This window comes from Elephantulus edwardii, unplaced genomic scaffold (assembly GCF_000299155.1).
Source record: "Elephantulus edwardii isolate Elephantulus edwardi_28Jun2011 unplaced genomic scaffold, EleEdw1.0 scaffold00126, whole genome shotgun sequence".
NCBI lineage: Eukaryota > Metazoa > Chordata > Mammalia > Macroscelidea > Macroscelididae > Elephantulus > Elephantulus edwardii.
In genome coordinates this window covers 9,028,872-9,040,698 of record NW_006399876.1, presented here as the reverse complement: position 1 = coordinate 9,040,698, position 11,827 = coordinate 9,028,872, and the positions used below count along the sequence as shown (strand labels likewise).

General features: G+C 47.3%; 2 protein-coding genes across 2 annotated transcripts in view; both read left to right on the top strand.

Annotated features, from left to right (window-relative positions):
- The window catches only part of BANF1 (barrier to autointegration factor 1), a 1,603-nt gene extending 341 nt beyond the window's left edge, over positions 1-1,262 (top strand). Inside the window, exons 2-3 of the mRNA XM_006893307.1 lie at positions 692-830; positions 1,116-1,262. Coding sequence (XP_006893369.1) covers positions 708-830; positions 1,116-1,262 — 270 coding nt within the window. The 5' untranslated portion in view covers positions 692-707. The remainder of the gene's footprint in view (positions 1-691; positions 831-1,115) is intronic.
- An 8,495-nt stretch (positions 1,263-9,757) lies between these two features.
- The window catches only part of CST6 (cystatin E/M), a 17,317-nt gene continuing 15,247 nt past the window's right edge, over positions 9,758-11,827 (top strand). Inside the window, exon 1 of the mRNA XM_006893418.1 lies at positions 9,758-9,821. Within this exon, the coding sequence (XP_006893480.1) occupies positions 9,758-9,821 (64 nt within the window). The remainder of the gene's footprint in view (positions 9,822-11,827) is intronic.

Here is an 11,827-nt window from a genome sequence, read left to right as displayed (position 1 = left end):
GCGCGGGGCCGATGGGGGCGCCTCCGCTCTGCGGGCGGCCTGCTGGGCGGGGCGCGGGGACCCTGCTGCTGCTGATCAGACTGGTAGCCGTCCCTGCGCGGCCAGTCCTTTTGCCCGGGCAAGGTCACAGCGAGAGTGACAGCCGCGGGGCGGGCCTTGGCTCCCGTGCCCGGCGCTCGGCCACCTGTTGGGTCCGGCGGACCTTTTCCCTCTGCAGCATGCGAAACCCCACTCGCTGCAGGAAGGACGAGAGCTCTATTCTGAGGGCAGCAGTCCTCAGCTTACTTAGGACGGAGTTCTTTCTGCCTCCTGCTCACTCGGCAGGGGTTGAGTACTCTGGCTTTACATTTCAAAACTAGTAGTGGTGACTCATAAAAATGAACATTGACAAGTAGACTTCGGAGAGTGATTAACATCACATTACATCAGGTGATGACGGATTACACGTAGGACCTTTAGCAACCAAAACAGGATAAAACCCCACACTGCTGTGGTTCTTGGTAGCTGGATTAGGTCTAAATCGGGGACTGCACATAGTGGAGAAAAGAACCTCTTGGACTTATTATTTATGAAATGGGGTTCTAGTCGGTCATCAAAATGACAGGGCAGCTGCATCATACGGGATTGCCTTTGGCTGCGGGGAAGTTTCTGGGTCTTCACCCTTAACTCTGCCTTTTGTTGGGGTTCCTAGATTAAGCCTGATCAAGATGACAATCTCCCAAAAGCACCTGGACTTCGTGGCGGAGCCCATGGGCGAGAAGCCTGTGGGGAGCCTGGCCGGCATCGGTGAAGTCCTGGGCAAGAAGCTGGAGGAGAGGGGCTTTGACAAGGTGTGAGGGGTCCGCTGCTTACCTTGAGCACTGGGGGTGGGCAGTCATGATATTTGCTGGCATGGTGGGAGGGTGGGGGTCAGCATACCTGTTAGATGGGGGAGAGAGGGGCTTACTCAGAGCCAGAGCCTGGTCCCCGCTAGAGCTGAGCTGAAGCAGCTGTACCTCCTTTTCCTCCTGAGCTTTTGTGCTTTGACTGCTCCAGTCGGCAAGCTCCTGGACCCCACCACGCGTTTGTGGCAGCCCTTTTGCTGTGGCAGCCCTTTTGCTCTGCGTGTTTTGCAGGCATATGTGGTCCTTGGGCAGTTTCTGGTGCTAAAGAAGGATGAAGACCTCTTCCGGGAATGGCTCAAGGACACATGCGGTGCCAACGCCAAGCAGTCCCGGGACTGCTTCGGGTGCCTTCGCGAGTGGTGCGATGCCTTCTTGTGAGGCTGCGCCGGGAGCCCCCAGACCCCAGCCCTGAGGCTCCCCTTCCGTCCTCTACGAAGGAGATTGGCGCAAATTGCTGTGGTCGTGCTCACCTCCAAGGCTTTTTAGGAGTCTCTCCCCTCACCGTTTTAACTTTTTTTCAAGTTCCCCTCTCTTGCATGGGTTCCACTTCTCCACTCCTGGCCATGGAAACAATGTTACAAGCTTCCGGAGTGGGTTCTAGGCCCCTTCCCTCACTCTTTGCCCTTCACCTCCAGTCTATTTTTATGCCATTTGGCTCCTTTTTGGCACAATAGTTACTATTCTTGTAAAGTTTTGTAAATCAATAAAGTCAGTGGCCTTCCTGTGTGCTATGTGTGTTAAGTGGGCTGGGAGTCACCTTGTCCCTAGGGACTCACAGATGTCCAGAGATCCTTATCAGCGGGACCGAAACTTTTCTTCCCACTCCCAGAGGGCAGCCAAGTAGGCTCAGCAGGTGCCCTGGAGTGTCTCAATCCTTGAGCAGTGTGCGGGAGGGTGTGGGTGGATGCTTTCTCAGGAAACAGGTGGATTGTGTTCTCCAGTGGCGTCAACAACTGGTCCAGGAAGCACCTGGTGGAGATGTCAGTGGGAAGCAGGTTCCAGGAAGAGGGAGGACCTCCTGGTGGGTGCAGGCTTGGGTGCCCAGGCCGTGTGCTTACTTACCTGGCCTACAGGGGGAGTGAGCAGAACCTGCCTATCTGCCTGCAGTCTTGAGGGTACACACTTCATTCTTGTCCTTTCTTGTACACTTGGTACTTCTGGTCTAGAGCTAAGATCCTCACAAGCATTCACTTTTTCACAATGTTAATTTTCTGTGGAAGAAGAAAGGAGGCCCAAAGAGGCTAATGTATCCATAGACTTGCTAGAAACCAGCTAGAAGGGGATGCTAACAAGAGCCAGTCTGTGTGGGATTGCAATGCTCTTCAGTCAGGTCATATTACATTTCTGATGCTCAAGTTTTCCCACCTGGAAAATGAGGTGGTTGTGGGTCTCATGGACGGGATACATTAGAAAGAAAAAGTCAAGAATTTTATGTTCTCAGGGCAGGGATGAATTTGTGAAAGAAGGAAAGGATGATAAATTCTGTTAATATTCTAATACCTTTTAGAAACTTCTTTGCACCAACCAAACGGCCACCCTGAATTGAGCTGATTCCTGTTACTGGTGACGAATAGACCAATGCTCCATAGTCCTTTTGAATACAGCCTGAGGGACTGTGTGCTACGCGAGGTGGAACGGCGTAGGGTTTCTTAGCTGCAGTCATTACTCAGGCAGCTCAGTGGGCTATTAGCTTCATGGTGGTGGAGAGTGGGTTCACATCACCACCTTTTTTGTTAGCTGAGTGCAAGCTGTGCCAGCCAAGGACTTTATTTATGGAGGTTTCAGTGACTTTTTTTTTTAAATTTTATTATTTTTTTTGTGTACCATCAAATCGGATCTGACTGATACAGGAGGAGGTTTCCCCCCTTCTCCAGCCGAGCATCTGGTGGATTCGTACCATGTACCTCTGGAATTGCAGTGCAGCTTCTTGCCACTAGGCCACCAGAGCTCCCTTCAGTGGCTGTTTTTTTATGGAGTAGATCACCAAGCCTTTCTCCCAAGGGCCCTCAGGATGGACTCCAAACTTCCAGTTCGTAATGAGCACAGTAACCACACCATTCAGAGACCCTCTGTCCAGAGACACCTGAAAGAGTACCAAGTTTTCATTTACAGGGGCAGAAAAACATTGATTACAGATGGGATGCTCACTTATCATAATTGCTGTCAGTAAGCTGTATGTTTGCAAATACTTGAGTTAATTGAAGTTGTATGATAGTCACAACAGTGACGTAAAAAGAGTAGCTGTACTGGATAAATTATGTATATTGTATTGAAACAGATGAGGGAAAGAACAGATTAGAGGTGATATATGATTATTATGATTAGCACAGGAATCCAGAATTAAGGTTGCATAGAGAAGTGTACTAGGGGTGGGGGGAAAGGGATGTGGGAATTGTATACTAATGAAGGAATATTTTCTTTTTTCTTTTCGGAGGCGGGAGCGAGCTGGTGGGGAAGGGTGGGCAGGGAGAAAAGTGTGGCAGTGAATGAATGGAAATCCAAAACCTCTGTAAATGTCTATTAAAATTAATAATAAAAAAAAGAGTAGTTGTGGTGAGCTCTGGTGGCCTAGTGGCAAAAAGCTGCACTGCAATCCCAGAGGCGCGTGGTTTGAATCCACCAGATGCTCTGCTGGAAAAGTAGGGACAGTCTTCTGTGTGCCAGTCAGATCTGATTTGACGGTACACACACAAAATGTAAAAAAAAAGTAGCTACATAGGCTGCTCATGTGCAGATGCCTCACTGGATTTGATTCCTTTGCTTGAAGTTTCTTAGTCATCATTTCCCAGAACATCATGGGACATTGATTGCTCTAATAAGGTATTCAGTGCTCCTGTCCTTCCTTGTTCATTAAAGAGTACCTGGCGTATAAGAAGCTTGTGAGTGGCCTTTCAAGACACAACAATTAGTCTCTATTCACTTGAAGCAACAAAAGAAGGTGTGGCAGATGAAGAGGGCACGTAATTGGGGCTGATTGCCTCCCTAAACAACTGCTTCCTTTGCAAGGAGACCAGAACTTGATTCAGATCCAAGATTGTGTTGACAAATCTTGATCACAAGGAGACAGTGCAGAATAGCATTTTCATTTTGTTTTAATAAAATTGTACATATTTTCCTCAGTTTCACCATACAGGAAATACCTACATTCTAACATGCATGAAACATGCGTTGTGGTAACAATTGTTTGATACTTCAGCAGTATGTATATTTTGAGATGATAGTCTTAGAACTGTTGAGTTGAATACGACTCATGTTGTTGGGTGCTGTCGAGTTGCCTGTGACCCACAGCGTTCCTATGTATAGCAGCAGATCTGATGCCTGCCCTGTCCTCAACCAGTCTCACTGATTCTGATACAACAACCCCTTTCGTAGCAACCCTATAAAGAACAGATCTGAACCCTGACCGACCCTGTGCTGTTCTCACAAGCTCTGACACACTTAAGCCCATTGCTGCAATCACTGTGTCTGTCCACCTGGATAAGGGTCCCGCACCTTCACTGCCTCTCTACCTTTCCAAGCACAGTGTCCTTCTCCAAGCAATAGTGTCTCCTAGCAACATGCTGTTAAGTTTTTGAGTTGAAGCGTCATCATCTTTGCCTCCAAGGAGCACTCTGGGTGCACGCTCTCCAAAACATACCTGTTTTGTCAGTCCATACCAAAAGATGTTCGACACTGGTAACATACACATCTAAATTCCTACACCACTCATTGAGTCAGAAGTGACTCAGTTGACCATGAAGCAGTTTCTGAGGCTGTAACTCTCACAGGAGGAGATTTTGCATATCCTCCCAAAAACTTTTGTGTGGGAATTCTTAAAAAGTTATTTGGATGAATGTTGTTGTTATGTGCCGTCGAGTCGCTTGCGACTCATAGCGACCCTATGTACAACAGCCCTAAACTCCGCTCTGTCCTGTGCCAATCGCACTGTCTCTCACACTCCCATCCCAATTATCCCAGCCACTGAATCAATCCACCTCATAGAGGGCCTTCCTCTCCTGCGCTGTCCCTCCACCCTCTCATGCATGATGTCCCTCTCTAAGGACCGGTCTCTCCTCACATGTCTAAAGTATGTTAGACGGAGCCTCAGAATCCTTGCCTCCAAGGAGCACCCTGGTTTAACCCTTTCCAGGACAAATCTGTTTGTTTTCCTAGCAGTCCATGGTATTCTCAATACTCTTCTCCAGCACCACAGCTCAAAGGCATCAATTCTCCTTCTATCCTCCTTGGTCATTGTCCAACTCTCTGATGCATAACAAGTGATTGCGAAGACCATGGCCTGTATCAGACACACCTTAGTCTCCAGAGAGACACCATTGCTCTTCAGTACTTTGGAGAGAATAGTAAGCTTTAACTCAAACAGTACCAGAAGCTGTCAACTATGGGTAAATTTTGAACAAAGACCCTGTTTTTATGGGTTTTTTTAAAGCCCCTAAATTCACTTGGACTAATTTCAGTGCTTCTCCTCACAACTAAAATTATGTTTTATTAATAGCTGTTTCCAGTATTTTATGCATAAATGATAGGAGGCAGGAACAAAAAGCAAGTAAGGTTCAATGTTGATGAGTCCAGCTGTAATGTTAAAAGGAAACTCAGGAACAGAAATACTGATGGCCTAGTGACAGGAACCTGTGCCATAGTCCTGAAGGCACGCAGTTTGAATCCACCAGCTGCTCCACATGAGAAGAACGGGCAGTCTCCCATGCAATTAGCTGCCTCTGAAAATGCGCCAGAGGGTCAGCTATGGGTCGGTTCTGATTCTACAATGCACAACAACAGTATGACAGAGTGAACTCTGGTGGCCTAGTGGGTAAAGAGGTGCAATGCCAACCCAAAGGCAGGTGCTGTGTGGGAGAAATATGGGCAGCCTCCTCCCATGTGATTTACTGCCTCTTAAAACCCACTGGATGGTTAGCTGTGAGTCAGTTCCCATTCAACAGCAGTGAGTTTGAATGATATTTATTTAATATGAAATACTTCACATTAAAAGCCCTCAGAGACCCCATCAGAGAAACAGCCTGGAGGCGCGTGGATGGTGCCCACCACATTTCCCCGGAGATGAGATAACCTTGTCTAGTTCACGGCGCACATTGACATCTGTGGCACCTGTGCTCAAAACCATCCCATCTCATTAGGTACAACTCAGCTCATGCAGTCTAGGCAGAACCAACTCATCTGACCCGCCAGTGGGTTTTGGGATGCTGTAAATTTCACGAGAGGTGATTGCCCTTTTTTTCTCCCATGCAGCAGCTGGTGGATTAGAACCGCCAGAGAGGCACTGCCCTTGGGTTGGCAATACAGCTCACTATGGACCGTGCTACCCGTGATCCCTTGTTATATGACAGAAAGGTAAATAAAAATGGGAGGAACCCAAAAGTCCACCGGGAAACAACAAGGAACATCCAGAAGAAGCAACTTGAGGAGAAAACACAAACTCCAAGGCAGCACTCAGGGAACCCTGGAAAATGACTTCTTTTGCCTCATTCTTCCCATCATTAATTTCTTAGCTTAAAAGAACAAATGTTGATGTGCTAGAAAACAATGTGTCCCCTAACATGGAAAAGTATTAAACGTAATGGGAGAAGGCAGGCTTCATGTTTGGAAAGGCTTCACAAAAGTGACGTTATCTCTAGTATTTGAAGTTATTAAATAACCGAAATCGCAACTTGCACTGACTAGGCCTGGTTTTCCATTCTGAGTTTCTCAATCTGCCCATCCTAGACATCTCTACTGCTTGACTTTGAAATCCGTTTTGCATTAAAACCAGCCGTTAACTATATGGGCTATTTCCATAATAGAGAGGAAGGAATTGCTGTTCTGTACTCACAAGTTGGAACAGATTCATAGATGCCCAACAGTGGGTTTTCAGAGACAATAAATTGCATAGAAGGAGATTGGCCACTTTTCTTCCTCAGAGCAGCTAGTGGACTTGATCTGTATGGCAGCACAAATCCTAACCAGTAGGCCACCAGGGCTCCAGACGAGGCGGAGGAGAACCATGGAATAGATGCAAACACCTGGCTACTTTAAAGGGTTGGAACCACTTGTGTGATGGTGGGTGTTGGAAGTGAGATTCATGTAAATGCATTGGCTTTCCCCAACAAGCATCACATGTGCACCTTTGCTGTGCCATTCAGAAGCACCTATTCTAATAGGCTCCTAGGGAATGACACTAAACATGCCACATCTTGAGTTTTCATTGAAATAAAAAATGGGAGATGAAGTTATGGCATGAGACCACTTGTGGCCATTTTAATCAGAGATTTAAAGAAAATAAGACTTGTTCTGCAAACTAGTGTTATGCCAGCAAAACCACTTCTAGTCTAGCCTGCTGAACTAGCAAGAAGAGTAAACATGAAGTCTAGCGTCCAGTCTTCATTCTCAGTGGAATATTCCGGTCATAGACGAGGCTGGTCCTTGGAAGGTCCCTGTGCCCAGCTCTGGGAGCACATTTCTGCCTCCACCAGGTCCCAGAAACATGGGTGGTTTGCATAAGTAACCGCAGCCTCAGGCTTCTGAACCACAAAGGCAGATGAGGGGGCCAGTTGTTTGTAGATCATAATATTAATGGAAATCTCTCTTGATATTTGTTTAATTTAAATTTGTATGTATTTTTTAAGTCTTCAGAAAGCTAAAGGCAACATAGTCACCCACCATGAAAAGGGGTATTTTTTAGTAACTTGAAAGGATTCTGTGAAAAGTATGGGTGTTTTTACGGTTTGTCATGAAAAGTAATTCAGAAATAACTCTTGGAGCAGAAACATTTTGAAGACCTGTAAGCAAGCAAAGACTTGAGCTTTTTCTAACGTGCTCCATCTGCAAAATGAAAGTGGGGCAGCGAGTGTGTGTGTGTGTGTGGGCTTGTGGAGCTGTGAAATGTTTCATCGTCTGTACCTGTGCTAGTAGATTTTGTTGAGTGTGAATTCCTTCCCATACAAAGAGTTATAAATGTTCTTTATCTAGAAATCTGGTCACCATGACACTAAAGGTGACATGCTGTCTGAAGTGTGTCCATCACTTGTCCTGCCTGGCTTCTTGGGCCATCTGCAGGTGTGGCCGATGCCCTGCCTCTCCCAGCAGGTTCCACGTGGGTCTGTAGAGCTTCCAGTGACAACTCTAAAATTCCGTGTGTGATCCTTACCTAGGATTTCTTCACTGCATTTTACTGAAAGAAGAAAGAGTGAGTGTAGGGGTGATGAACTTCCTTTTCCGTAAGACCTTGGCGTGGGCAAAGCAGTGGACCCACTTCCGTTTGAGCCCCTCCCCAGCTTACTCTCTTCCACTCCACCCAGATGCTCAGCTGCTCTCCGTTCTGTGATAGCCATCCTTTTTGTATGTCTCCTTATCGTCTCTCTGTTGGAACTGTCATCTGCTTTGGTTTTCATTCCTGTGGGAATCTAAGTTTCTCCCTTGATGTCTCCAGACACTTCCGTGCCTAGCTTGGGATAGAATTCCTTCCGCTTTCTCATCTTCACTTCTTGGAGGCCTGCTGTTAACAGTAACCTGCATGATCTGTCGCGACCTTGGTGGCTGGCTCTGGTGAATGACAATTCAGCACACAGGGCAGGTGTTGGCTCCTGCCAAGTATTTCTTATACAGTTCCAGCGGAAGACCGGCAAACACTTGGTCGCTGTGGTTGTGTCAGCGAGAGAGCCACTCAGAGCCACGTGAGATAGGTCCCTGATGAACACCTTGGGTTCAGCTTCACTGCTTCTCGTCAGCGGCCTCCTTGTGCATGTGGGTTCCTCACACATGCCCCTTCCTTCACTTCCTGACTGTCTATTCTGTGACCACGGCAGCCCAGCCTCTCATACCACATTTTGAAAGCAGTGGCTTGAAGTCTGAATGGAAGGCTGGAGGGGTAGACTCTGCATATCCTCAGGGGAAAGTCCCTGTCTCTTTTATATTTTCCAAAATAGCCTTTCTAATACTGAGTGATATCCGGTCTTTCCAGAGGCATTAAAATGGAATGAATCGTGAAGCTATCATCTCAAAATAATCTTTAAGCCTTAAACCAAAAAAATTCACTTGGAATCTTCTTCAAACCAAATTGTTTCACTTAAAGAAAAGAATGTCTGTCTTAAGCATATAAGCAGTCTGTAAGCAGTCTGTAAGCAGTCTGTTCTGGAGAAAGTGCAGCCAAGGTGCTCTTTAGAGCAAGGATGGTGAAATTTTGTCTTGCATACTTTGGGCATGCTGTCAGGAGGGGCCAGTCCTTGGAAGAAGACTTCGTGCTGAGAAAGGTAGAGGGTCAGTGATAGAGTGAGAATCTCAAGGAGCTGGGACACCACAGTGACTACAGCAATGGGCCTGCACGTCTTGGAAATGGTTAGGGTGATGCAGGATAGGACAGGGTTCAAATCTCTTGTCCATAGGGTCACTGTGAGTGGTAGCCAGCTCAAGGGCACATAGCAACATACGACAGTCCACTGACAGTAACAACTCCAGTGATTTGATAGCAAGACAGGAATTTTAGGATTTATGTTAGTTGCAGAGGAATTGGTCAGAAAAGGAGAGCAAGAATGTCTGTGCAACCAGAGTGTTTGTTCAAGTGGATACTTAAGTTGGTGTTCTTTTGCTGAATGTATTCTCAAGAAAAACAAAGAATACATTTTTTAAATGCAAATTAAAGAGAAAAGAATGTGAAGAGTTCGGAGACAAACCCAAAATGGGAAGAGACATGATATATTAGCACCCCAGGGCCATATTAATAAGAAAAACAAAACACTACCATGGAGATAAGTGGAAGAAAAGACCTGAGAAGTAAGACACAAAAGATGCCTAAATGGTGAACAAGCATGGGAAAAGGTGTGCAATTTCATTAGTAAATAGAAATGTAAATGAGATGTCATTCCACACCCACGGGGTTGGCAAAAATGTTCAAGTCTGACGATGACAAGTGTCCAGAGGAGGAGATGGAGCAACAGGAACTGACAGCCCGTGGGTGGGGGTGTAAATTGATCTGATCACTGGAAAACAGTGGGCATTGTTGAGTGCAAAGGAAAACAGTACCTACCCTGGGCAGCAATTCCGTTCCCACCTGCCCACAGCAGATTGGACACCACAGCAAATATCTACGGCAGTGGTGTGTACACTGGTTGTATGGCCCCCCCCCACCATAAAGCAAGCTAAAAGCTACAGGAACTACAGCAGATAAGCAGGGTGGGCATCCACTTATTGGAGTGCCTCATATCCGAGGAAATGGACAAACAGCTAAAGGTTTTCATGGAGACTATACCGTAAATGACACGGCGGCTCTCAGGTGTGGCCTGGTTGTGTGCTGGCTCAGGTCGAGCGGTGCTCCCTTCAGTGGTCCACCGGCTGCTGAGTGAGAGCTGGCCGGTCGCCACCTAACACCAGCAGCAATTCATGTAAAGTGAAAAGTAAATTCTGGGTTAGGGATCTCTGTGTAAAACAAGGAAACATTTGTTACAGAAGTCAGTAGTGGTCCCCTGGCAGGGAGAGATGAGGGCTCGGGTCTGAGTGGCAGTTTCCGGCTGTGTGGTAGAGCTAGGTGTTATCATTTGTTAGCCGGAAGTATGTGTATTCTTAACCTAACATATGTGTATTCTTCCTGGTTTGTTTTTTTTTTGTATGTAGCTACATCTGAGAATAAAAGGAGGAGAAAGGGAAATGCAAAATGAAGTGGGGAACAGGGTGATCGTAAACTGGAGACCATCCTCCTTGGTAGTAGTGATGTGGGGGCCTTCACATGGGTATGGAACCTGGGAACAGCTCCCCTGGGAAGCCACAGGTCACCTCCCGGCTCAGTCGTGGTGGACCTGATCCTGAGTTTAGACATTTCTACATTTGTGATGTTTTCTTGGACGCTCCCGTGGAGTCCCCTTAGCCGTGCTGTCACCCAGGCCTGTGTGTTTAGGAAGGAGCTGGGCAGGCCAATGCTCTGCAGGACCATGATGGTGCCCACGTGGGTGCCTGCAGCTCCCCTCCCCTCCCCAGCTCCGGCCTGGCTAAGTCCCGCAGGAGGCAGGACGTGCTGGCTGCTCTGCTCATCACTCGCCCTTCCCAAGCTCACCCACAGCCTTTGTCTCTGAAGGGCTGGGACCTGCCTTCTTGCCTCTCCCAGGGGATGGGCAGGGCTGTGAGGTTAGCAAGCCATTTTTATCTGAGTTCCACAGTGCATCCCACACAGGTACCTGGATCAGTCCTGGGGCATTGGGGGACAAAGGGCATCTAGAATATGCTGCCTCTCTAAGATCCGACCTTAATCCGGACAGCAGGACAAAGGACGGGATTAGGGCCTGGAAGACACAGGTGGTGAGGAGGCACCCTGTGGGCATAATGGGTTATGTGCTTGGGTGCTAACTGAAAAGTTGGCAGTTTGAACTCACCAGCCACCCCGTGGGAGAAAGATGAGATAGTCAGCTCTTGTAACAATTTAAAGACCCTGTGGGCCAGTTCTCTTCAATCCTATAAGGTAACATTAGTCAGAGGGGACTCAACAGCAGTGGGTCTTTTGGGGGGAAGATGAAGAGATTGGGACCCACAAGCCAGATTGCCTCAGTGTGAACCCAGCAGCAGTGGTTGGTGTCATCACCACTCCCACCATGGGCCTGCCCCCCACCCCCGTACCAGACCATACGGAAGCCATTATTGTTGTCAGATGCTGTCAAGTCAATCACATCTCACTGAGACTCTGTGAACAATGGATTTGAACCTTGCGCTATCCTGTGCCATCTTCATCATCTGTGATATACTCAAGCCTGCTTTTACAATCACTGTATGGGTCCATCTAGTCGAGGGTCTTCCCGTCTTTCACTAACCTTCCACTTTTCCAAGCATGATGTGGGTTTTCCCAGGAATGTTCCTTCTTAAAAACATGCCCATGCACACCCATGTTTATTGCAGCTTTGTTCACAATAGCAAGGAGTTGGAAACAACCTAAGTGCCCATCAACAAACGAATGGCTAGAGAAGCTGTGGTAT